This window comes from Meles meles, chromosome 13, assembly GCF_922984935.1.
Source record: "Meles meles chromosome 13, mMelMel3.1 paternal haplotype, whole genome shotgun sequence".
In the NCBI taxonomy this organism is placed as follows: Eukaryota; Metazoa; Chordata; class Mammalia; order Carnivora; family Mustelidae; genus Meles; species Meles meles.
The window spans coordinates 33,557,328-33,584,994 of NC_060078.1; the positions used below are offsets into that span (position 1 = coordinate 33,557,328).

Consider the following 27,667-nt stretch of genomic DNA (forward strand, 5'->3'; position numbering starts at 1 on the left):
ATCACCAAGCTCAGCTCTTGGGAGCTGGAGGGCTAGAAGAAACTGAGTCCCTGCCCTTAAATAGGCAATGCAACAAAGAGTCCAGATGAAATAAAGCATAGAAGAGGCAGTCTGAAAAATGCCTGGGGTATATAGGAAGGAGATTTATTTACTAATCCCAGAGCATGTGCTGGAGGAACAGGGGTTTGGGGGACACTTCTATAAGAACAAAAGAGCTAGAAGGTGCCATTTCCCTCCCTCATTCCCCCAGCCTAGATACACAGATACCTGTGGGAACCAGGGCAGCAGAACACTCTCCTGCTAACAGAGCCCTGCCTCACCATTCTTCTGCAGACACGTCTCTCCATCCCAGGCAGCTTCAGATCCCCTCACACAGCAGACCTGCATGAACCTTACCAACAACACACCTCCTCATTCCCTGAGCTCCTTGATGGACCTAGCCCTCCATTCTAGACTGGGCAGGAGTTTTCCCAGGGGGTGTAAGCCCTCTCCCACAGCAAACCAGGGCAGATCTTGCTAGTGCCATGAGTCCCGGCTTTCTCTAATATACTCTAAGCCAGAGTCCATCCAAAGCAGTGCCACAAGCCTAGCAGTGTGCAAGTAGTTCTGACTGGGGCCTCCACCACTCCAAAGTGACTACTGCCCTGGGGAGAGGTGAGGATAAATATACACGCCTCAGACTGTGGCCCAGCAGAGGGCTGGTCTGACTGCAGGCCCTGTCCCCCCAAAAAAGCTTTCTCAGGAAAAGTACCCTGCAGTCTGGTGCTACTACATATTTGGAAGATGTCTGCTCTGACTCAACTTAAGGCCACAGCAGCCCCAGACTGGCCCCCTAACAACACAGGGACGAAATCCTGCTCACAACAGTCAAGGAGAGCCATTGCACACGGCTGGACTAAAGGCAAACGTGGCTCAGCTACAATAGTAGGGTGCATGTGACATACAGAAGAGACACCCCTGGAGCACTGGGTTCTGGTGAACAGGACACACTGCACTGCAGGGCACAACAGGACCTCTTCTTCATAAAGCCACTACTTTCCAGAGTAGGAGACATAGCTGACTTACACACAGGAATAGACACAAGTCACAAAATGAAAGAAGAGGACAAAATTACAAGAGACCTAAGTGAAACAGGTAAGTAATATACCTGATAGAGAATTTAAAGTAATAGTTATAAAGATATTCACTGGACTTGAGAACAAAATGAAGGACCCCAACAAAGAGAAAACATAAGAAAGAACCAATCAGAGATGAACAACTCAATAACTGAAATTAAAAATACACTAGAGGGAATAAACAGTAGGAAGTAGAAGTAGGAAGTAGAAGAACAAATCAGCGACCTGGAGGACAGAATAGTGGGGAAAAAATCAAGTTGAACAGGAAAGAGAAAAAAAGATAATCAATTAAAATAGACTAAGAGAACTCAATGACACCATCAAACGTAGTAATATTTGCATTATACAGATTCTAGAAGTAAAAGAGAAAGAAAAGGAAGAAGAAAATTTATTTCAAGAATAATAGCTGAAAAGTTCCCAAATCCAGGGAAAGAAACAGAAATCCAGCTCCTGGAGATATAGAGAACCCTCAACAAAATCAACATGAAGGTCCACACCAAGACACATAGTAATTAAAATGGCAGAAAGTGGTGACAGTGAGTTTTAAAAGCAGCAAGAGAAAACAGTTACATAAAAAGAGAAACCACGTAAGGCTACCAGCAGATTTTTCAACAGAAAACTCTGTAGGCCAGAAAGGAGTGCCAGGATATATTCAAAGTGCTGAAAGAAGAAGAAAAACCCTGCAGCCAAGAATTCTCTATCCAGCAAGGCTATCATTCAGAATAAAAGGAGATAGCTTTCAGACAAATGGCAATTAAAGAAATTCATGATCACTAACCCAGCCCTATAAGAAATGTTAAAGGGTGACTCTGAATGGAAAGGAAAGACCATAAGCAGAGTAAGAAGAGTAGGAAGCACAAAAGCAATAAAATTAAGCCTATCTATAAAAATCAATCAAGGGTTTCAGAAAATAAAAGGATATACAGTATGTCATATACCTAAAATGTAGTGGGGGTAGAGAAGTAAAAACTTAAGTGATCTACTTAATATACGGCCATATGCATATGATGTTTTATATATAAACCTCATGGTAGCTACAAATCGAAAACTGGTAACAGATATGCAAAAATATAAAGAGAAAGGAATTCAAGTGTATCACTAAAGAGAGCCACCAAAGCATGATAGAAGAGAAAAAAGAACTACAAAAGAAACCATAAAACAACAAAATGGCAGTAAGTACATACCTGTCAATAATTATTTTGAATGTAAATGGACTAAGAACTCTAATCAAAAAACAGGGTGACAAAAAAAACAAGACACATCTACATGCTGCCTATGAGACTCACTTCAGACCTAAAGACACATGCAGACTGAAAGTGAAGGAATGGAAAAGAATTTATCATGCAAGTGGAAATGCAAAGAAAGCCAGGACTGTAATATTTACATTGTTCAAAACGGATTTTAAAACAAAGATTGTGGGGCACCTGGGTGGCTCAGTGGTTTAAGCTGCTGCTTTCGGCTCGGGTCATGATCTCAGAGTCCTGGGATCGAGTCCCACATCGGGCTCTCTGCTCAGCAGGGAGCCTGCTTCCCTCTCACTCTCTCTGTCTGCCTCTCTACCTACTTATGATCTCTCTGTGTCAAATAAATAAATAAAATCTTTAAAAAAAAAAAAAAAACAAAGATTGTGGGGCACCTGGGTGGCTCAGTGGGTTGAGCCGCTGCCTTAGGCTCGGGTCATGATCTCAGGGTCCTGGGATCGAGCCCCGCATCGGGCTCTCTGCTCCGCGGGGAGCCTGCTTCCCTCTCTCTCTCTGCGCCTGCCTCTCTGCCTACTTGTGATCTCTCTCTGTCAAATAAATAAATAAAATCTTTAAAAAAAAAAAAAAAAAAAGATTGTAACAAAAGACAAGGACACACTTTATAAAGGGGACAATCCAATAAGAAGATATAACAATTATAAATATTTATGCACCCAACATGGGAGCACCCACATACATAAGACAGTTAATAACAAACATAAGGGGGCGGGCACCATGTGGCTCAGTGGGTTAAGCATCTGCCCTCAGCTCAGGTCATGAATTTAGAGTCCAGGGATGGAGCCCCACGTTGGGCTCTCTGCTCAACAGGTAGTCTGCTTCTCCCTCTGCCCCTTCCCCTCATTCCGGCTCTCTGTCACTCACATTCTCTCTCAGATAAATAAAATCTTAAAAACACACACACACAAAGGAAATAATAATACCATAATACTAGGGGACTTTAACACTCACATAAATGGACAGATCATTCAAGCAAAAAAAAAAAAAAATCAGTAAGAAAAGAGTGGCTTTGGATGACATACTAGACCAGATGGATCTAATAGATATACTCAGACCATTCCACCTTAAAACAGAACACACATTCAAGTGCACATGGAGAAACAGAATATACATTCAAGTTCACGTGAACCATTCTCCAGAACAGATCACATATTAGGTCACAAAACAAGTCTCAACAAATTAAAAAGATTAAAATCATACCAAATAACTTTTCTGACCACAATGCAATAAAACCAGCAAGCAACCACAAAAAAAAAAATCTGGAAAGAACACAAATACATAGAGGTTAAATAACATGCTACTAAGCAATGAATGGATCAACAAGAAATCAATATAAAAAATACATGCAAACAAATGAAAATGGTTCAAAATCTTTGGGATGCAACAAAAGCTCTCCTAGGAAGGAAGTTTACAGTAAGACCCACCTCAAAAATAAGAAAAATCTCACATTTACAACCTAACCTTATACCTAAAAGAGCTAGAAGAGCAACGAACAAAACCCCAAACCAGTAGGAAAAAGAAAATTATAACGATTAGAGCAGAAATAAATGAAACAGAAACTGTGAAAACAGATCAATGAAAACAGGAGCTGATTCTTTGAAAATATCAACAAAATTGATAAGCCTCTAGCCAGACTCATCAAAAAAAAAGGGGGGGGACTCAAATTAACAGAAATGAAAGAGAAGAAATAACAATTGACCCCACAGAAATACAAAGAACTGTAAGAATATTATGAAAAATTATATCCTAACAAATTGAACAACCTAGACGAAATGGGTAGGTTCCTAGAAATGTATTAATCTCCTAAAACCAAATCAGAAAAAAAAAAAACAAACCAGAAAATAGAACCTGATTTGGCAATGAAACTGAATCAGTAAACAAAAACTTGCAACAAACAAATGTCCAAGAGCAGAGGCTTTAACCCACTGAGCCACTCAGGCGCCCCTCCATTCTTATTACTTTTATTCAACATGGTACTAGGAGCTATACCCATACCAATCAAACAAGAAAAAGAAATAGAAGGCATTCAAATTGGTAAGGAAGAAATTAAACTTTCATTATTTGCAGATGACATGATACTATATATAGAAAACCCTAAAGACTCAACTAAAGAACTACTTAAACTGATAATTCAGTAAGGTCACAGGATACAAAATCAATATACAGAAATCCATTTGCATTTCTATACACTGATAATGTAGCAGAAAGACATGAGGAAAACAGTCCGATTTACAATTTAACCAAAAATAATAGCTAGGAATAAACCCAATCAAGGAGCTCCTTGGTTGGGTTTATTCCTAGCTATTATTTTTTTATTTTCCCAGACTCTGGGATCATGGCTGGGGCCAAAGGAAGACGCTTAACTCACTGAGCTACCCAAGTGCCGCCTAGCCAGAGCAATCATGAAAAAGAATAACAAAATGGGAGGTATCATAATCCCAGATACCAAGATATACTACAAAGCTGTAGTAATCAAAACAGTATTGTATTGGCACAAAAACAGACACACAGATCAAGAGAATAGAATAGAAAATAAACCGATTATATGGCTAATAAATCTTTGACAAAGGAGGCAAAAATATGCAATGGGAAATACAGTCTCTTTAACAAATGGCATTGGCGGGGGGTGGGGTGGGGTGGGGGGACACCTGGGTGGCTCAGTGGGTTAAAGCCTCTGCCTTTGGCTCAGGTCATGATCCCAGGGTCCTGGGATCGAGCCCTGCATCGGGTTCTCTGCTCAGCGGGGAGCCTGCTTCCTCCTCTCTCTGTCTCTCTGCCTGCCTCCCTGCCTAATTGTGATCTGTCTGTCAAATAAATAAATAAAATCTTAAAAAAAATAAAACGGCATTGGGAAAACTGGAGAGCAACATGCAAAAGAATGAAACTGAACCACTTGCTTATACCATACACCAACATAAACTTGAAATGGATTAAAGAACCAATGTGATACCGGAAACCATAAAAATCCTAGAAGAAAGCACAGGCAGTAATTTCTTTGACATTGGCTGTAACAACATTTTTCTAGACATGTCTCTTGTGGCAAGGGAAACAAAAGCAAAAAAAGACTATTGGGACTACATCAAGATTAAAAGCCTCTGCACAGCAAAGGAAAAAATCACAAAACTAAAAGGCAGGGGTGCCTGGGTAGCTCAGTCATTAAGTGTCTGCCTTCAGCTCAGGTCATGATCCCAGAATCCTGGGATCAAGCCCCACACTGGGCTCCCTGCTCAGCGGGAAGCCTGCTTCTCCCTCTCCCACTCCCCCTGCTTGTGTTCCCCCGCTCTCTGTGTCTCTCTGCCAAATAAAATCTTAAAAAAAACCAAAAAAACAAAAAAAAAACAACCTAAAAGGCAAGCTACTGAATGGGAGAAGATACTTGCAAACAACGTATCTGATAAAGGGTTGTTACCCAAAATACAAAAGAACTTATACAACTCAACACCCAAAACACAAACAATCCAATTTAAAAATGGGCATAAGATATGAACACACATTTCTCCAAACACGACATAGAAATGGCCAACAGACACATGAAAATGTGCTCAACATCATTCATCATCAGGAAAATGTAAATCAAAACCACAATGAGATACCACCTCACACTAGTCAGAATGGCTAAAATGAAAAATGCAGAAACAGGTATTGGCGAGGTTGTGGAGAAAAAGGGACCCTCATACACTACTGGTGGGAATGTAAAATGGTGCAGCCACTGTGGAAAACAGTATGGAGGTTCCTCAAAAAATTAAAAATAGAATTACCACATGATCCAGTAATTCCAGAATACAGAAACACTAATTCAATAAAATATGCACCCCTACATTTATTGCAGCATTATTTACAACAGCCAAATTGAGAAGAAACTCAAGTGTTCATTGACAGATGAATAGGTAAAGTTATAGTATATAAACACAACAAAATATTACTCAGCCAAAAAAAAAAAAAAAAGAATGGAATCTAGCCACTTGCAATAACATGGATAGATCTAGAGAGGATAATGTTCAGTGAAATAGTCAGAGAAAGACAAATACCATATGATTTCACTCATATGTGGAATTTAAGAAACAAAAGGAAAAAGAGACAAACGAAAAAGCAGACTTAACTATAGAGGATGTACCAGATAGGAGATGGGTGGTGGGGATGGGTGAAACCGATGACAGGGATTAAAAGGACACTTATCATGATGAGCACTGAGTAATGTACAAAACTGCTGAATCATTATATTGTACTTCTGAGACTAATATAAAATTTTATGTTAACTCTACTGGAATTTAGTAAAACAGAAAGAAAAGAAAAAGAAACCATAAGCAACTAAAAAAAATCCCAAAGCCAAAAAACAAAAAAAGACCTAACAGACTTCATCAGAATTAAAAATGTTGTGCCAAAGGACACCATCAAGAAAATGAAAGATGACCTACAGAATGGGAGAAAATATTTGCAAACCATATATCTGATAACGCTCCTATATCCAGAAAGTAAAAAGAACACTTACAACTCAATAAAAACCACAAACAACCCAATTGAGAAATAGTCAAAGGATTTTTTTTTTTTAGATATTTATTTGACAGAGATCACAAGTAGGCAGAGAGGCAGGCAGAGAGAGATGGAGGAAGCAGGCTCTCCGCTGAGCAGAGAGCCCAATGCAGGGCTCAATCCCAGGCCCTTAGATCATGACCCGAGCTGAAGGCAGAGGCCCAACCCACTGAGCCACCCAGGCCCCTAGTCAAAGGATTTGAACAAAAATTTTTTCAAAGAAATAAAAGGCAAATATGCACATGAAAAGATGCTCAACATCATTAGCCATCAGGAAAATGCAAATGAAAGCTATAATGAGAAAAATAAACAGACAAGAACAAGGGAACAACTGTAATCCTCATACACTGCCAATGGAATTATAAAATTGTGCAGCCATTTTGGAACATAGTTTGGCAATTCCTCAAATGTTAAAGTTACCACATGACTCAGTTATTCCATACACACACATGAGAAATTTATGTGTTTGTACAAAAACTTGTACACAAATGTTCATAGCAGCATTAGTCATTATAGTCAAAAAGCACAAACAAACAACCCAAATATCCTTCAGCTGATAGATACATGAAGTTGTGGTACATCCAAACAATAGAATATCGTTCAGGCATGAAAACAAATAAAGTGCTGATACATTGAAAACATTATGTTAAGTGGTATCAGCCAGATTCAATAGGCCACATATTTTATTATTCCATTTATATGAAGTATCTAGAAAAGGCAAATTCATAGACAGAAAGGAGATTAGTAGTTGCCAGGGGCACTGGGGAGAGGGAATGGAGAGTGACTGCTGAAAGTTTTTGAAGTGATGAAATACTCTTACAATTAGATAGTGGTGATAGCTGCAGAACCATGTGCATATAATAAAACCAGGGTAAATTTTATGGTATGTGAATACTATCTCAATAGAAAAGAGAAAAAGACACATTTAAAACAAAACAAAACAAAACAAAACTACCCCTGGTTACCTGACAGGTTCTGTTAGGAATGACAAAAATTATAGTGTGCGTAATATAGTATTACATACTGTTCATTCCCTATAAATTTATACTTAATAGTTAGAGTTTTTAATGTTTTATAAAGAAATTTTAGAGACCACAGACTAATCCTAATTTTTCCCATTAAGATCAGTTTGCTTGGCTTCAGCTTCCAAATTCACTTTTAGGGTCCCAAATTCTCCTACAATACCTATCCAGTGACTGTACAATGTTAGGAAATCTCATCTGAAGCATCTTTTGAAAAGCATAAAGAAATAATGTGACAGCATGTAGTTTAAGAATAATGTGATTACCCACCTGTAATTCCTCTGCTGTGGAAACATCTAGTCCTGTTAGATCTTGTATTCTCATATTAATTCGAGACACCACAGGGTTTTCATAGCCCGAGAGCCAGGCACTAAGAACGAGAAGAAAATATTACTTACTATGTTTCAATATAGAAAGACTAATAGCCATCATTTTAAAAGCCAAAATATATGGGACAATAAGCCTTTACCTATAAGCATTTCGTTGGCCTGCTTGTTTTTTTTACTAAACGATTTTTACTAAACAGTGTTGTAATTTTTAAAAAAAAATGCTAGATTTTATAGTTAAAGGTTAGAAAAGAAAAAACTCATTTATTACAGAGTTTCTTTGGAAACATTGTATTAATGTAAGAAGGCTATATAGGGCTATTACATTGAGAATTCTTAAAAATTCTGTAAAAATACACACCAAAGTGAAAACAATTTTTCTTTTTACATAAGGTTTATAAGAACTGACTGGGGTGGAGGTCAGAGGGTTTTTAGCCTGATAGTATTTATCAGGCTAAGTACTGATAGTATAAATATTTTATAAGAAAAAAAAAATCATGTAGGGGCATTTGGGTGGCTCAGTCAGGTAAGCATATGACTCTTGATTTCGGCTCAGGTCATGATGCTGAGTGGGGAGTCTGCTTTGGATTCTCTCTCCCTTAGCCCCTCACCCTGCTCACACATTCTTTCTCTCTAAATTAAATAAATCTTTTAAAAAAGAAAAAGAAAAAAATTCATGTGTTACTTGCATAAATAAAAATAAGTTTTTAAAGATATCAAAACACACCCAGTAGGATGACTATAATAAAAACAGGTGGACAGGGGCACCTGGGTGGCTCAGTCAGTTAAGTGTTCAACTTTTAGCTCAGAGCCTGATCTTGGGGTCTTGAATTCACCCCCCATGTTGGGTTCCATTCTGGGCGTGGAGCCCACTTAAAACAAATAACATATGCTGGTGAGAATGTGAAGAAACCCTCATACAGTGCTGGTAGGAATGTAAAAACAGTACAGCCACTTTGGAAGACAGTTTAGCAGTTCCTCAAGCTGTTAAACATACATGACTCAGCAATTCCACTTCAGGTATATACCCAAGAGAAATTAAAACATAAGTTCGTGGGGCGCCTGGGTGCCTCGGTGGGTTAAAGCTTCTGCCTTTGGCTCAGGTCATGATCCCAGGGTCCTGGGATGGAGCCCCACATCGGGCTCTCTGCTCAGCAGGGAGCCTGCTTCCTCCTCTCTCTGCCTGCTTTTCTGCCTACTTGTGATCTCTCTCTCTGTGTCAAATAAATAAATAAAATCTTAAACAAAAAAAAAAGTTCGTAAGTTCATACAAAAACTTATACATGAATGTTCACAGCAGCATTATTAATAATGGCCAAAAAGTGGAAATAATCCAAATGTTCACCAATTGATAAGTAATACATAAAATGTGATACATCCATATGATGGATTATTGTGCCCTGAAAAGGAATCGGGTACTGATATGTGCCACTATATGGAGGAACCTTGAAAACATGATGTTAAATAAATAAGATACAAAAGACCACATACTATGATTCCATTTATAGGAAATATCCAGAATAGGCAAATCAACAGATGAAGAAAGTAGATGACTGACTGACTGCCAGAGGAAGGAGGAAATGGGAAGTCACTGCCAATAAATGCAGGCTTTCTTTTTGGAGTGATGGGAATGTTTGGCAATTAGATAATGGTAAAGGATGCACAACTAAAAAGACTAAAAACCACTGAATTATACACTTCAAAGAGTGAATTTTATGGTATGGGACTACAGCTAAATAAAAAAAGGCACCCCAAATTAAACTATCTCCTTTGCATATGCTTTTTTCCTGGTCTATCAGCTTTTTTCTTTCTTCACTTCTCTCATCAACCTGATTTCATGATCCATCATTTCAACAACATTCTCGCTAAATGCCTAAATTAAACTGTCTGGCAAAAATACTATCCTCAATGAATTTTTTTTCTCTAAGCTCATACCTGTGTTACCAAACCCTGCTGGGGAAAAGTCATGAAATAGGACAAATGTGTTCCACTGATAATTCAAGAACATCAACTTCAAATGGGACCTTCCTACTCCTACTCTCAACCCACCTCAGCTTCCCCTGTCTCTCAGTACATACCCCTACTACTTCAGAGAAAAGAGAAACCATACAATCTACCTACATTTGCATCTGTCTGTTCTTTTGGTTCATCTAGCTCCTTCATTCTAGTTCCAAAGAGGAAACTTCTCTCCATAATCTAAGGTGAATCCTCTGCCTTAGAATCTATAATTTTCTGACATTTTAGGAAGCATAAATCATTGATTAGTCCTTTTCTCTCCTACATAATCAGCTTTCCCCTCCAATTCCTCCCACAGCTTTTAATTGAGCTTAAGTCTCCCTTCCCTTAAATAAATAAATAAACAAACATTGGGTGCTTGGATGGCTCAGCTGGTTAAATGTCTGCCTTCGGCTCAGGTTATGAACTCAGAGTCCTGGGATTGAGTCCTGCATCAGGCTCCCTGCTCAGCGTGGAGTCTGCTTCTCTCTCTACCCCTCGCCCCACTTGTGTGCTCACTTGCTCTCTCAAATAAATTTTTTTTAATGTTTTAAAAATAAACAAACAAACACTGAAAATTCTTTCCCTCAGGGCACCTGGGTGGCTCAGTGGGTTAAGTGTCTGACTTCAGCTCAGGTCATGATCCAGGGTCCTGGAATCAAGCCCCTAATCAGACTCCCTGCTCAGCAAGGAGTCTGCTTGTCCCTCTGCTCCTGAAACTTGTGTTTGTTCGCTCTCTCTCAAATAAAATCTTAAAAAAACATTCTTTCCCTCAAGGCCTGTCTTCCTCCAGCTACCAACCTCTTTTTCCTCCCTCGGTAAGGCAACTTTTTCCACAGACTTCATTTCTTTTTTAAGATTTTATTTTTAAGTAATCTCTACACCCATTGTGGGCCTTGAGCTTACAACCCCAAGATTAAGAGTTCTACCAATTGAGCCAGCCAAGAGCCCCAATTCTTCATTTCTTAATCCATTCCAATCTAGCTTCATTCCCTTACCACTCCATCAAAACTGTTCTTGCTAATATCACCCATAACTACTGTGCTACTAAGATTTTTCCAATTCTCCTTGTATTTGCTCTTTTAGTCGTAGCTAACTGTTCATCCTTCCGAAACTACTCTTCACTAATTCTCCATAATTCCTTCAGTCTCTCTCGTTCCTTGGCTTTGGTCTCCTTTGTAGCCTCTCCCACTATATTCTGTCTCTCTCCAGGTGCCCCAGGATCACTTCTTCAAGAACATATTCCATCTAACCCCAAGGCTAGTGCACATGCTCTTCTCTCTGCCCAGAATATTCTTTTTCACTTTGCAAAGATCAGACTTTAGATTATCATTTTAGTCATCCTTCTTCAGAGAAGACTTCCTTGACTCCTCCCTATCAAAACTGCTTTATTTTTTATTTTTAAGATTTTATTTATTTATTTGACAGACAGAGATCACAAGTAGGCAGAGAGGCAGGCAGAGAGAGGAAGGGAAGCAGGCTCCCTGCTGAGCAGAGAGCCCGATGCGGGGCTCGATCCCAGAACCCTGGGATCATGACCTGAGCCAAAGACAGAGGCTTTAACCCACTGAGCCACCCAGGCACCCCAAAACTGCTTTATTTTTATGAAGAGGAAAAGGAAGGAGGAGGAAGTTGTTTTTCCTAATCACAACATTAAATTGACATGACATGCTATTAGAACTGAACCAGGGGGCACCTGGGTGGCTCAGTGGGTTACAGCCTCTCCCTTCGGCTCAGGTCATGATCCCAGGGTCCTGGGATCAAGCCCCACATCGGGCTCTCTGCTCCACGGGGAGCCTGCTTCCTCCTCTCTCTCTGCCTGCCTCTCTGCCTAGTTGTGGTTTCTCTCTGCCAAATAAATAAAATAAAATAAAATAAAAAAGAACTGAACCAGGATAGGGGCACCTGGGTGGCTCAGTTGGTTAAGCAGCTAGCTGCCTTCGGCTCAGGTCATGATCCTATATAGTTCTATCAACTATACTTGGCCCTCAGTAGGGGTTAGTGTTGTAGTTTCAAACAACTTTTATAGAAATAGATTTTAAAATAAGTTTAAATTTCACTGAATGGAGATTTTTAGCACTCACGTACCTGTAGAAAGTAATTTGAGCACATACATATTTGCCTACATATGTGTGTGTGTGTATATATGTGTATTTCTAAAGTAAGCTACTTTTACCATTAAAATAAACTAGACCACAGGGACAAACTATGAGAAACAGTTTGTATTCCTTAGAAATTCTTTTCTAGGTTGAAAAGGATAAGTAGTTTGCTGAATGATCTGATGGAAGCTATAGGCTTTTCATCATTTCTTAACTACACCTAGCCATGTCTCACCACCATCGCTACATGCATGTCCATTTCCTCAGCAGCATGAGCCTCTAATGTGTCAAAAAACAGGTGGTTGCTGACCAAGCATTCAATGCTGCTTGCAGTCTTTCAATAACTGTCTCCATTTTATGTCCAAACTTGGCATCAAGGACTATCCACAAGCTCAAGAGTATCTTCCTCTGTAGAATGCACGTCATAGTTTCTGTGCTTCTACCTCCCCAAAGAATAGATATACATCATCATCCCAGCTTTTCTCCATTTCCTAGCTGCTAGAATGCCATCTTATTCTATCTTATTCTCCCAGCTGTAAAATGCTGCCTTCCACATGAAGCCTTGCCTTTGTGTCAGTATCACAGTCTTTCCATCCAGAGATCTCTAGCAGCACACATTACCTACCACAGTCTGGATCATCTTCTGCAGACTATCCATCCCATTCCCAGATGCTACAAAGGTCAAAATACCCTAACCTAATGGGAATCCTCTTCAGCCTGTTACCTCAAAAGACTGAGGTTCTGTTGGCACTCTTCCTTCCAAGAGGGAAGAAGTATTTTCCTCTGCAGTTAATTCTTAACATTTCTCTGATATAAGGAAATGAGATGCTCTTCACAAAAGCAATCACACTTGTAGTACTTTTGATACATAACAAGACCACAGTGACTTCGGTGGGCACTGGCTGGATGAACTATGGGAATCACCCTTGATCTAGAAGGTGCAGGGTGGTGGTAGCTGTATCCACAGAACCATTCATCTCAGAGCTGGCAACTGCCTGCAACTGAGCACATCAGGGAGAGGCTACCTCCATGCCCCTAAAGTGGAGAAGACAGCTGCCCCTAATGTTTTTATAGCACTATATATCTTAATTTGTAGAATTTATCATAGTAACTGTATATTAATTTATTGTTTAATTTTTAATTAAGGTAAGAGGTCTTCATTCAACTACTAGTCCCAATACATATAAATTTTGCCTGGTTTTGCTCACCACTATATCTGCAGAGCCTATTACAGTGCCTGGCATACAGGAGATGCTCAATAAATATTTGCTGACTGAAGAGTTATAGAGACTTCTCAGAACTAATCCAAGATTTATTCCACTTTACCATAATTACTTGTTTGGTGAGCCCTTGCAAATTTATATGGACTGGCTGACAATTCCTCAGTGTATCAGAAGTAGGAGGGATCCAAGAATTTTCCTATTATAAAGGGTGTAGCAGATAAATATACTAGGAATTTATTTCTCCAAATTCTGAGTTCCTAGTAGAACTAGAAGCTAATCTAGTCTGTCAGTGTACCTGTCTTTCTAACCAGCAACAATTTGATAGATTTTTAAGTTTATAATCCACAAACTACTGACTTGATTTTTATAGATAACTACAATACAAAACTGGCAAGTATACTATTAAAATTTCAGGGGCACCTGGGTGGCACAGTTGTTTATGCAACCAACTCAGTTCTGGTTCAGGTCATATCTCAGGGTTGTGAGATCAAGCACCGCTTTGGGTTCCATGCTCAGCACTGAGTCTGCTGGAGAATCTCTCTCCTCCTTCTGCCCCTCCTCCTGCTCATGCACGCTTGCGCACGCTCTCTCCCTCTCTCAAAATAAATATCTTTTCAAAAATTCAAACTAGATGCATCTTGAGACTTTTTCCTATTCCATCCTGGAACCTATCACCCACCAAGAACCTGTCTCCTACTTCTGTTACCCTCAACTTCCTTCCCTGCTACCACAAGCATCTATTCCTACCTTTTCTCTTAGACTTTGGCAGAAGCATCATCCTTCAGCCTTACAGAGACTGGATCTTTACACTATTGAACCTACCTTTCTAAGTCAAATTGCTGCCAGCCAGAAAGATAGGTACCCTAACATACTAGATTAGCTCCTAGTTCCACTAGGAACTCAGAACAGGGAGAAAGAAGTTGTAACTCAATTTATCAATTACTTCCTCTCTTTCTATCTTTAATCTTTTGACAATGCTTACTCTTCAGCCTAAGCTTCCTGCTACCAAGAATGCCTTCACTTTTGCTATTCTTACAAATTACCATCCCAGTCTTTCGCTTTATACTTTTAAAATTATAAAACCAAGAAATGTGGGGCATCTGGGTAACTCAGTCAATTAAGCATCCAACTCTTGATCTCAGTTCAAATCCTGAACTCAAGCTCTTGAGTTTAAGCCCAGTATATGTCTGTATGTATGTTATGTATGTATGTATGTATGTATGTATGTATGTGTGTGTGTGTGTGTGTATGAAAGCAAGAAACATCTGTTATATTCAACAAACCGTCCTGGGACAATGGATAACCACATGCAAAATAAAGAAGCGGGGCTCCCTACCTCATATCTTTAAAAAAACAACTAACAAAAAAAAGAACTCAAAAGGGATTAAAGACCTGAATGTAAAAGCTAAAATTATAAACTCTTAGAAAAAAAACATTAAGTGTAAATCTTTGTGATCTTAGACACTAGTTTAGCTATGATATTAGAAGTACAAGCAACAACAAAAAAAATAAACTGGGTATGCTCAAAAAATTTTGTGCTTCAAAGGACATCATCAAGAAAGCAAAAAAACCAACTCAGAGAATAGAAGAAAATTTCTGCAAATCAAATGTCTGACTTGTGTCTAAAATATATAAAGAGACATATGGGTGGTTCAGTGGGGTAAGCCTCTGCCTTTGGCTCAGGTCATGATCTCAGGGGTCTGGGATCAAGCACTGCATTAGGCTCTCTGCTCTGCAGGAAGCCTGCTTCCTCCCTCTCTCTGCCTGCCTCTCTATCTACCTGTGATCTCTCTCTCTGCCAAATAAATAAATAAAATCTTTAAAAAATAAATAAATAAAATATATAAAGAACTATTACCACTGGGGCGTCTGAGTGGCTCAGTTGTTAAGCATCTGCCTTTGGCTCAGGTCATGATCCCAGAGTCCTGGGATCAGCCCCACATTGGGCTTCCTGCTCAGTGGGAAGCCTGCTTCTCCTCTCCTACTCCCCCTGCTTGTGTTCCCTCTCTCACTGTCTCTGTCAAATAAAAAAAAAATCTTAAAAAAAAAAAAAAAGAACTATTACCACTATAAAAGACAACTCAGTTTAAAAATGGGCAAAGGATCTAAATAGTCTTCAAAGAAAATATACAAATGGCAATAAGCACATGGAAAGATGCTCAACATCATTAGCCACTGGTAAATGGAAGTCAAAACCACTAATGAGATAGCATATCACACCCACTAGGATGCTATAATCATCGAAAAGACAGACAGCAACAAGTGTTGATGAGGATGTAAAGAAACTGGAATAACCCATACGTTGCTCGTAGGATTATAAAAGGGTACTGCCACTTTGGAAAAGTTTGGCAGTTCCTCAAATGGATAAATATAGAGATACCATATGACCTAGCAATTTCAGTCCCAGGTACAGGTATATTCCCAAGAGAAATTTAAACCTATGTTCACATAAAAACTTGTACAGGAATGTTCAGAGCAGCATTGTTCATAATAGCCAAAAAGTAGAAACAACTAAACTGCCTATCAACAGATGAATAAAAGATAAAATATGATATATCCATATATGGAATGTTATTCAACCATGAAAATGAATGAGGTACAGATACCTACATCAACATCAATGAATCTTACCAATATGGCAAGTAAAAGAAGCCAGGTACAAAAGGCCACATATTGGGGCGCCTGGGTGGCTCAGTGGGTTAAAGCCTCTGCCTTCGGCTCAGGTCCTGGTCTCAGGGTCCTGGGATCGAGCCCCATATCGGGCTCTCTGCTCAGCAGGGAGCCTGCTTCCCCCTCTCTCTCTCTCTGCCTCTCTGCCAACTTGTGATTTCTGTCTATAAATAAATAAAATCTTTAAAAAAAAAAGCCACATATTATATGATTTTGTTTGTGGGCAATATCCAGAACAGGGCACCTGGGCAGCTCAGTCAGTTAAGTGTCTGACTTCAGCTCTGGTCATGACCTCAGGATTCTGGGACCAAGCCCTGTGTTGGGCTCTGTGCACAACAGGGACAGCAGGGAGTTTGCTTGTCCCTCTCCCTTTGCCCATCCCCCTGCTCATGCTCTCTTCTCATACAGATAAATAAAATCTTTAAAAAAAAAAAAATCAATAACATGCAAATCCATAAAGATAGAAAGTAGATTAGTGGTCACTCAGGGCTGAGCGGGGGTGGGGGGGGGGGCTGGGGATTGGGTAGTTATTGCTAAGGAGTGCAAAATTTTTCTTTCAGGTAATGAAAATGTTCTAAAATTCAATGTGGTGAGGTGCACCTGGGTGGCTCAGCCAGTTAAGCCTCCAGCTCAGGTCATGATCCCAGAGTCCTGGGATTGAGCCCCACATCAGGCTTCCTGCTCAATGGGCAGCCTGCTTCTCACCGCCTGTGCTCTCACACTCTCAAATAAATAAACAAAATCTTCTAAAAAATAAAATAAAATTCATTGTGGTGAGGGACACACAACTCTGGATATACTAAAAGCCACTTAACTGTATGTACATTTTCAACCAATGAATTGTATGGTTTGTGTATCTCCCAATAAAGCTATTTAAAAAAAGAAATACTTAAAAAATTTCAAACAATGCAAAAATATACAAAAATCCCTCCCTCTCCTAGTCCCACTCCTCACAGATAAACCGTACATTATAACAAACAGGTACATATCATCTCAACATTTCTCCCTGTGAATAAACAAATATACAGAGAGAATTTTTCAAAAAATACTAATCTACTCATCTTCCAATCTCCCACATCAATATACATTCACTTTTTCCCCCTGAAAGTACTTCTGACATCTTTCCAAAGCAATCCATAAAGCATTACCTCAGTTTAAAGAAAATACTGTGGTAATATAATTTACCATTTAACTCATTTTTATTTTTATTTTAAAAAAGATTTTACTATTTAACAGAGATCACAAGTAGGCAGAGAAGGGGGAAGGGGGGAAGAAGGCTCCCCACCGAGCAGAGAGCCTCATGCGGGGCTCCATCCCAGGACTCTGGGATTATGACCTGAGCTGAAAGCAGAGGCTTTAACCCACTGAGCCACCCAGGCACCCCTATTTAGCCCAATTTTTAAATGTAAAATTCAGTAGCATTCACAAAGTTGTACAATGATCACCACTATTTCCAGAACTTTTTATCATCCCAAACACTCTGTACCCATTAAACAATAATTTCCCATTTCTCTCTCCTCCCAGTCCTTGGTAACCTCTAATCCACTTTTTGTCTGCATGAGTGTTTCATTCTACACACCTTCCATAAACAGAATCACATAATATTTGTCCTTTTGTCTTATTTCATTTGGTATGATATCCTCAAGGTTCATCCATGTTGTGCACGTATCAGAATTCCATTCCTTTTCAAGGCTGAATAATATTCCATTATATAGATATACGACATTTTGTTTATCTATTCATCCATGAATGCACAACCTGGGTTGCTGTCACCTTTTGGCTACTGTGAATAATGCTGTTATGAACATGGATGTACAAGTATCTGCTTGAGTCCCTCCTTTGAATTCTTTTGGGTATATACCTAGCAGTGGAATTTCTGGATCAAATAGTGACCCTATGTTTAGTTTTTGAGGAAATAACAGAGTCTTTTCCATAACAACTATTATCACTTTACATTCCCATTCCAGTGGGGTTTTTTTAGGTACTGCTTTTCATTCTTTAAAAAAAATTTTTTTAAAGATTGTATTTATTGAGAGAGAATGAGGAAGAGCACAGAGGAAGAGCATGGGAGAAGCAGACTCCCCGCTGAGCAGAGAACCCGGCATTGGGCTTGATGCCAGGACACTGAGATCATGACCTGAGCAGATGGCAGATGCTTAACTGACTGAACCACCCAGACACCCCGTTTTTTTCCCCCTTTTTAAATATTTATTTATTTATTTATTTGAGAGAGAGAGAGAATCTCAAGCAGACTCTGCTCCAAGGGCAAAGCCTGGCTCAGGGCTCCATCTCATGACCCCAACATCATAACCTGAACCAAAACCAAGATTCGAATACTCAACTGAGCCATGCAGGTGCTCCTGCTTTTCATTTTAAAATAAAGTATCTTTACTTTCAAAATGACCATGAAGATCTACCAATAAAGCACTGGTTAAATAAGGTTATTTCTACTTTTTCTCCTTGACAAATAATACTGTAATGAAAATTTTTGTATATTTTTTTTTAAAGATTTTATTTATTTATTTAACAGACAGAGATCACAAGTAGGCAGAGAGGCAGGCAGAGAGAGAGGAGGAATCAGGCTCCCCACTGAGCAGAGAGCCCGACGTGGGGCTCGATCCCAGGACCCTGAGATCATGACCTGAGCCGAAGGCAGAGGCTTTAACCCACTGAGCCACCCAGGCGCCCCAATTTTTGTATATTTTTGCACACTTGTGGGCCTATCTCTGTAGGTTAAACTCCTAGATGTGGAACTGCTAGATGACTTTTACATTTTGATGAATGATATCAAACTGTTCTCCCATAAAGTATTTTATACTTTTACCATATGTTTATAAGTGCCCATTTCATAAAATACTTGCCAGTATCAATCTTTTTCATTTTTTGCCAATCTTAAAGGAAAAATATTTTATTTAGAAGTCTTATTTTGCACTTTTAGTTATACCATAAGTGATCTCAATGGAAAGTCTGAGGCTTAGCACTTAAAGTTGTTAATGATTAATGGTTAAAAAATAAACTGTTATCTTATTTGTGTTCTGTTACTGTCACTAGAGAGGAAAATAAACTCTATTTATGCATATAAAGTTATTACACTTAATTTGACTTTCACCTGAAACCCTCTCCAAAATATAATAAAAGGTTCTCGTTAGCTGGAGAACTTTGTAAGTTTAAAACACTTCATTCACCTGGATCCCAACTCCTAAACTGTCTTCAGCAACACTGTTATAGATCTACCAGGTAATATAAGAAATTAGCCATGAATTTATATTGTTGTAACATTGTTCAAAAGTTCAGTGGAGACACTGAGGATACTGTAACATGTATTAACTGTCTATTCTTTATGATTTGCAAGTCTTTTTCCTACATTAAATTAAATCAACAGAAATCAAGATTCTTTCTTCTAAGTACTCAGTGTTTTTAACCAAGTTAGAATGTAAGGTTACAGTATTTTCCATTACTAATTAGATAACACAGACAATATTCCTTTTGGTCTTACTCATAGGAATCCCAAATCTAAGTTGTACATTCAGAATAATGTTTCAACATTTCTTCTAATATGTGATTTTTTATAGTATCACTGGAATGCTTTTTTTTTTTTCTTTTTTAAGTAGGCTCCACACCCCACAACACCGGGCTTGAACTTACAACCCCAAGATCAAGATCTGAGCTGAGATCAAGAATTGGGCACTTAACCAACAGAGTCATCCACATGCCCCTGGACTGTTTTGAGTAAGGAGCAACATTTTCACACTGCATGATTATATTTCTAATATATTAATCAAGACATCACGTTCAAGTAAATAGCCCAAAAATTTTGGAGGTTTTGGAGCTTATTACAAAACTTCCAAAGGAAAATGCAAGTGATATAATTTGCACTACCTTCTTCTTCTAACCCAACATAAGTGAAAATGAATTTTACAATTAGCTAATATAAAAACTGTGTGCTTTTTTCCAAAGGCAAAAAATAATTCAGGACTCTAAGTGCCAGTTACAGCGAGCAAACTTTCAATAATTCTTCTATAAGTGCTTGATGGTAAACAAAGAAAGGCCAATCATCTAGCCTGTGAATTTATCCCGGCCCTTTGATTCTTAGTGGGATAATTATGCAATCATACTATAGATCTGTCCTTTTCAGTTACCTCAATCTGAGAAACACTGTTCAATCTAACGAGGGTAATGTTGTTGTTAAATGTGACTCCAATTTAAAAAAAATCTGAAAAATTCAAAGGTATTTGTATTTGCCCCATACTATATTAATGTTTTAATATCATATTTGTTCCTTATGTACATGGGTAAATTAAGTCTTAAGTATAAGAAAATGTCATATTATAGGAAATCTATGTATCAGAGTAAGAAAATGAAAATCACTTCTAAAAATAACCTACCAGAATCAAAGAAGCTTTTTCCACCACACTAGATTGTTTATTTGCATATCCCTTAATACTACTTTAACCGGACTTTATGAGCTCACATAACTAAACTATCTTTTCAGAGAATGTAACTCAATGTTTACTTTTCCAAAACTAAAATTCCGTTTTTCTGCTTTAGCCAAAACTATCAGCATCTCCATTAGTAAGCTGTAGTACATTTTAGGTTTTTTTGTCTGTTTTTTAATAATGGAAAGGACAGAGATGATTTACCACAAGTTCAGAGATAGTCAATGAAGTAAATAAACAGTAATGGATTTCTACAAATACTTTAGCCAAATAAAATTCTATCTGCTAGGATGCTGGAACATATTTTTCCTTCCACGGAAGATGATGCAATCACTTAGAAATTTCTCAAAATACAGATATTTGAAATTCCCTTCTGGCCCATTCAAAATACAGATGTTCCCACAGCAAAAGGAACTACATTAACTGACATCAGTACACCTAAATTTTTCTGTTTTACATTTGGGATGCCTTTTTCAGAGATATAATGTCTGAAGGAAACCTAAAACACTCGTTTATTTCACTTGTAGGAATCTTCAAAATTCAGATTCCAGTAATGGGTAGAAAATGTCTTGGCATAGCCAATAAATTCTCCAAACAGCAAAAACTTACTTGTTAAAATATGAAATGTTTAGGATATTTTATGGACCAAATTCCTTCTTTAACAGTTAAGGCCTCTCTCTCAACATACATATTTTATTTTTAAGAGACTTGCTGAACGATCTTCCTTAGGAGTAAATATGAGTATCAGTGTGCTGTGGAATTCCACTGTCACTAGGTTTTCTGGAACACAAACACACACACACTGCATACTTTGCTGAGATTGGGTGAATTTATTCTGGTGTTAGTCTTTTAATACTTCTAATGCTGGTGGCTAAAAGCCTTCTATTGACATTTATAATATAAAATATGGTGCTCGCTTCGGCAGCACATATATAAAATATGGTTGTATCTTTCTAAAAAGTCCAGTAAAATTGCTTCTCAGAGCTATAAAATTAGGATATTTTTAAAATAAGCTTAAAATGTTTAGAAATATTTAGTTCTTGATGAAAAAAGTCCGTAGATTACCTTTCCAAGAGTAATTTATTTTGCCTTATTGGTAAGAGTCCAGTGACTCTGTGGGCTGGATATTTCTTCAAAAGGTCCATTGTATATATAAAAAATTTCCAAAAAGGACTTCCAAAGAACTAAGTTCATGAAATTTTCTTTTATGTGCTTCCTAAAAGCAACCAAATCTGGAGAATTTAGAAACAAGCCATGTGACAGTAAAAATGCCTAAAACCATGTAGTAATGTTGATAAAATATATAATGGTTTATCTTTAAAAAAATAAAAGGTTAATTTTTTAAGACACGAATAAGATTCTGTAATAGAGTGGAAAATTAGCTGAAGCTTAACTTGAAATTTAGAGTTAACTACAATGCACAGAAGCATTATAAATCATGTATCAAAACATTATCCAAATTAATTTCTACAAATTCTTAGTCTCCCCGAAATCAAAACTGTATGACAGAAGTTAAGTTTTCTTCATGTCTTCTAGTGTGCTGGGGCAGGTAGCATGGACCACACAGTTAGGAAACCAGGATATATGTGTGGGCATGCTGAAGGTTATTACCATATGAAGGACATACAGCTTTGCCAAAAAGAGTAAGGAAACAATGTGTTCTGTACAGCCTTCAAAGTACTTTTGCCATGACTTACAGCAGTAATATTCAAAATTTTTTTTGTTTCAGTGACTCCTAAAATAGTTGTTAAATCTATGTATTTTCTGCAGATTTTTTTAGTTGACAAATTTGTCATCAAATAGTTTCAAAGAATTTAATTATGGCACACTGAAATAGTGGTAATTTCTAAAAAATGATCTTTTTTTAATGTATCCAGTGGAATCTAAATACCACAACGATTTGATGGCCACTATGATCCACTTTAACAAAAATACATGAATGAAGTTTTTTTTAGTACTTGGGCAATTTTCATATCATTCTTTTTCTTCCCCCTTGAACTGCATTTTCATTCCATTCTTGTCTTAGAATAGTGGCTCTCAACATGGGTGGTGAGATGAAGTCTCTGGGCGGGGGGGGGTGGGGGGTGGTAGTGGGAATTTTGCCTACGTGGGAACATTTGGCAATGTCTGGAGACATTTTTGATCATCACAACTGGGATGAAGGGCATTACTGGCATCTAGTGGGTGCCAGTGATGCTGCTAAACATCATACAAAGCTATGACAACCCCCAACAACAAAGAATTATCTGATCCAAAATGTCAATAGTGCTGAGATTGAGAAGCCCTGTCCTACAGAAACATATTCTATGCCTGGAAGTCTTTTATTACATTATACTTGTCTACAACAAAAATACTTTTGTAAATTGATAAAAATATAAATTCCTCTAACATAAAGATCTAATTGTTAAAAATAATGTCTTCTGGAATGAATTATTACAATTATCATTAGTACACATTAGTCTAAATAATGTGATTAAACTATCATTACCCAACATAAAAAGTGAAAATATATTAAGATGTTTCTGATGAAATGGAAGGAGCTTATTTTGTTATTTTCAATACCCTCATTTTTAGGAAAGCTAAGAAATCTCCATTACATAAATAAGTAGATGGAAAAGGAGTTCTGTTGAAATAATGTCACTTATTCTGTGGGCTTCAAAGTTATATACATGAATTACACAGTAATCTGTTAAAAATTATTTCAGTGATCAGTTAATAACTTAAGTACATTCTCTTTAAACATTGTTAAAAGCAAAGAATGTGAAACCAATTGGCTTAAAAAGGATTTGTAATGGAATCCATCAAGGCATGCACTTTCTAAATACCTACAGCTATTCTGGTGACCCAGAGATTTTTAAACATTTGCTTTACCGTAGAAGCCAAATTAGGCCTTATTTCTATGAAGGTTCTTTGGGAACTTCTCTTACTTCAATATGGGAACACAACTTCACTTTTCAGGTGGGGTCTGAGGAGTCTCAGCAGGCATTTTGAAATCTAGTAAGTTACTTCTGGAAAATATCTGTTAACTGCCCCATAACCATGTCTGTTTTTTAGTCTATAATGAAAATTCAGGCATGGTTGTCATGCCTAAAGCCTAGGTCTTAGAAACCACACCAGGGTTTTATGAAAATTAGATTCTCAAGAAAGAAAATGGTTCAAATAGGACTAAAATTCTCTCCATTACTCCCTTACCTCTTAGATACTCTGTACTGTGCTGTGGTCAATTTTCCAGTCTCAGGGTCATGTACTGTAGCTCGGCTCAGCTACAAAAAAAGAGAAAGGACAAGGACTTACTCACGTAGCAGGCAATTTGGGGCTTTTGTTTTGTTTTGCCAAGCCACAGGTGATTGGAAGAGTTCAGATTAGTCTGGATGGTAGGTAATGGTTTCAAATCAGCAAAAACATTTAGACAGGTGGCAATAAGAAAAGCCACTTCCAAATTAAGAGAAAATGGGTTGACATTTTTGTTGTAGATTTATTGTCCTTTCACTTTTTTTAAAAAAATCATTTGAAGCTGTATGTAAATGATTTATAGCACTGGGTTTCACAGGAGCTTTCTCAGATCTAGAAGTTTAATGTCCTTTAAGTACTTTGACAAAAGAATAGTTAATAGTCTCTTTACTTTTTAAAACTCTCTCTGAGATAAAACTGTTAAGTCTCTTTGGTGAAGTAAAAGGCAAATAAGTTCTTGAGTAATAGTAGTTGGAAGACTGAGATCAGAAGCATAACTCTGTGCTTTCCATTGCCAACTTTCTAGTCAGCAAGTTTTTTAAAATAACAGGAGGAATACAGATTACTCCAAATGACAATGGTATTTCACAAGATGAATGAACAAATGCCAATACGAATCACTATAAAGAATGATGTGAATTCACTGCAGCATTTATGACTAAGAGAACTATATAAACAAAGACTACTCCCAGATTAATCCAAGCTGCTGTTTTTTTCTTTTCTTTTTCTTTTTTTTCCCCTCCTTTTGGCAAGAAAAAGGAAAAGAAAATAAGTATCAAGCCATTTCCTGGAGATTTGATTCCTGACCTGAAGAGAAATGCAAAGCATATTAATTCCCTAAAAACAAGAGACCAATTAAAGATTTAAAAAAAGAACTTCTAGTTAAAGGGAAAGACCTGTGAAACACAAAGCAATTTATCCATGCGTATATAAATTGGCGGTGACTTGAGCTGGAGACTGAAAATGACCTACTTCCCTTAAATGAAAATTCCTGTAGGATGTACAAAACACTCATTAGAGGGCAAAATATGCAACATACACATCTCTTACCTTTTGCTAATTCTGTAATGTACCGTCTCCAAGTCTCCTGTTATTGGGTTTGAAATGGTGGCTCGCCTCAGCTGTGAAGCCAACCATCAAAATGTTGCATTACAAAACAAAACAAAAATTGAATCACATTTATCCAGTCAGAACTCTGGGATTTTTACAAAGGAGGATGAAAAGAGAAAATAATTCCACAGACTTCCAGTCACCTTGTGTTGAGCTTTGAGAGACAGTTGGTTTTAGCTTTTCGTATTTTTTTGTTGTTTTTTAAATTTTGTTTTTGCTTTGCATGAATGGAGTATACACAAACAAAAGAGATTAGAAATTAAATTTCTTTCAGTGGTTGCAAGATGGGACTGTGAGGAAAGAAATTTCTAAAATTTGAAGTCTACAGTTATAAGAATGGCTATTTGTAGTTAATGATCCATTTCCAACTTTTGATTTTAATTTTTTTAGTGATGGAACTGTTTATAAAGGTTAATGTTGTCCAAAATTTGTTTCAAGGTCCATCTTTTCTTCCTTCAACATATCTGTTCATGTATTTCACATATTCAGTGAAATAATCTTGGACTTAGCAGAGGCAGATGAAAAGAACTCACAAATGTACAAAAACAGTAGGAAAGAGAGGACAGTGAAGATGATGACTTCAAACTAAAAAAAAAAAAGATGATAATCCTGAGATTAACAAGTGTATATAATTTTTACTGGCATTGAGTTTTTTGATTAAAATAATCCAAATAAGGCATCCCCTTTGAAGACTGAGGCCTCTGAATCCAAAGATGTAAGACTTGCCCTCTAAAACTGAAATGAATTCTTAAAAAAAATATTCTACCACATCTGTATCCATGGTCGCCAAACTGTGGAAAGAACCAAGATGCCCTTCAAGGGACGAATGGATAAGGAAGATGTGGTACATATACACGATGGAGTATTATGCCTCCATCAGAAAGGATGAATACCCAACTTTTGTAGCAACATGGACAGGACTGGAAGAGATTATGCTGAGTGAAATAAGTCAAGCAGAGAGAGTCAAGTATCATATGGTTTCACTTATTTGTGGAGCATAATAAATAACATGGAGGATATGGGGAGATGGAGAGGAGAAGGGAGTTGTGGGAAACTGAAGGGGAGATGAACCATGAGAGACTATAGACTGAAAAACAACCTGAGGGTTTTGAAGGGGCGGGGGGGGTGGGAGGTTGGGGAACCAGGTGGAGGGTAATAGAGAGGGCACGTATTGCATGGAGCACTGGGTGTTGTGCAAAAACAATGAGTACTGTTACGCTGAAAATAAATAAATTAATTAAAAAAAAAATTCTACCACAATATTTTGTTTTACTGGGTTTACTGACCACAAAGAATGGATTAAAACAGAAACTGAAAAGATACTGACAGAATATGATGTGATATAAGTAGTGCTCTGTTTGAAAGATTTATAAGAATTGCCTTGGACAGTATCTATACATATTATACCAGTCTTTTTCACTTAAAATGTAATCTTTGGTTAAAAAAAAAAAGTACCGATTTGGAATAGTAAAACTTAACAGCAACAAAAATTCTGACCTTAAGTTTATTTTGAGTACAGATACCCAGATAATTAAATTTTTGTAATAAGGATTAGCAAACTACGGCCCATGTGCCAAATTCAGCCTGCTGCCAGTTTTTGGAAATAAAGTTTTATTGAAATATAGCCACACTCACTTATATATTTTCTATGGCTGCTTTCACACTACAACATAGACTTTAGTTGTGATAGATGGTATGGCCAGCAAAACGTAAAATATATTTATTATTTGCACCTTTACAGAAAAAATGTGTCAACTCCTATATAATGAAAGCACAGATGTGCCTAATGTTTGTTTAACAATCTCTTTACAAAAGTGATGGCAGTCTGTATTACTAACAATGAGATCAAATAGGTTTTAAGAACAAGTTGATGGGGGGGCACCTGGGTGGCTCAGTGGGTTAAAGCCTCTGCCCTCGGCCCAGGTCATGATCCCAGAGTTCTGGGATCCAGCCCCACATCGGGCTTTCTGCCCAGCAGCAAGCCTGCTTCCTCCTCTCTCTCTGCCTGTCTCTCTGCCTACTTGTGATCTCTCTCTGTCAAATAAATAAATAAAATCTTTAAAAAAAAAAAAAAAAGAACAAGTTGATGGGGAAAAAAGGCAAAAGCATAAAGGGTAGTCTTTCTCAAATTCTCATAAAAGAAGAACTTTTATGCTATACATGAAGTTTATGGGATTGCATTTACATTAAATTGATATCCTTAATGAATCACTAAATTCTACCTTTGAAACTAATAATACACTATATGTTAAGTTGAATTTAAATAAAAAATTTTTTTAAAAATTGTTTTCCTTAAGAAAAATGATAGGAGTTAAATTCAGAAAACTATGATGTCCTCGTTTCAAATTAGCATGATGCTTGTGCAATTGTATCTTTCCAGGAATACTGTGCCCAGAGGAAAATAAAAATACTTCAAGTATTCTTTCAGATAAAAATATAGAAGATAAAAGAAAGTTGGTCTTTGATTAGCCTATGAGACTAAAGTGTTTGAAAATACATACAAAACTTTTTCAGGAAGATGCTGAAACATCTGTGAATAAAAATCAGTGTGAATAAAAATTTCATAATTAAGTGCTTAAAACCCAGCTGCAGGGTATGTTATCTGTGTTAATAACAAACTGAGGAAAACTAGTATAAGTAGAGCTTATTTA

General features: G+C 37.5%; 1 protein-coding gene across 3 annotated transcripts in view; it reads right to left on the reverse strand.

Moving 5' to 3' along the window:
- The window catches only part of P4HA1 (prolyl 4-hydroxylase subunit alpha 1), a 103,422-nt gene that overhangs the window by 14,911 nt on the left and 60,844 nt on the right, over nucleotides 1–27,667 (reverse strand). For 2 of the 3 annotated variants that reach the window (XM_046027207.1, XM_046027205.1), the window contains exons 9-10: nucleotides 24,957–25,027; nucleotides 8,197–8,296 (exon numbers count right to left, since the gene is read on the reverse strand). In XM_046027207.1, coding sequence (XP_045883163.1) covers nucleotides 8,197–8,296; nucleotides 24,957–25,027 — 171 coding nt within the window. Of the gene's footprint in view, nucleotides 1–8,196; nucleotides 8,297–23,867; nucleotides 23,939–24,956; nucleotides 25,028–27,667 lie in introns of all 3 variants that reach the window. The other variant, XM_046027206.1, reaches the window with a different exon arrangement.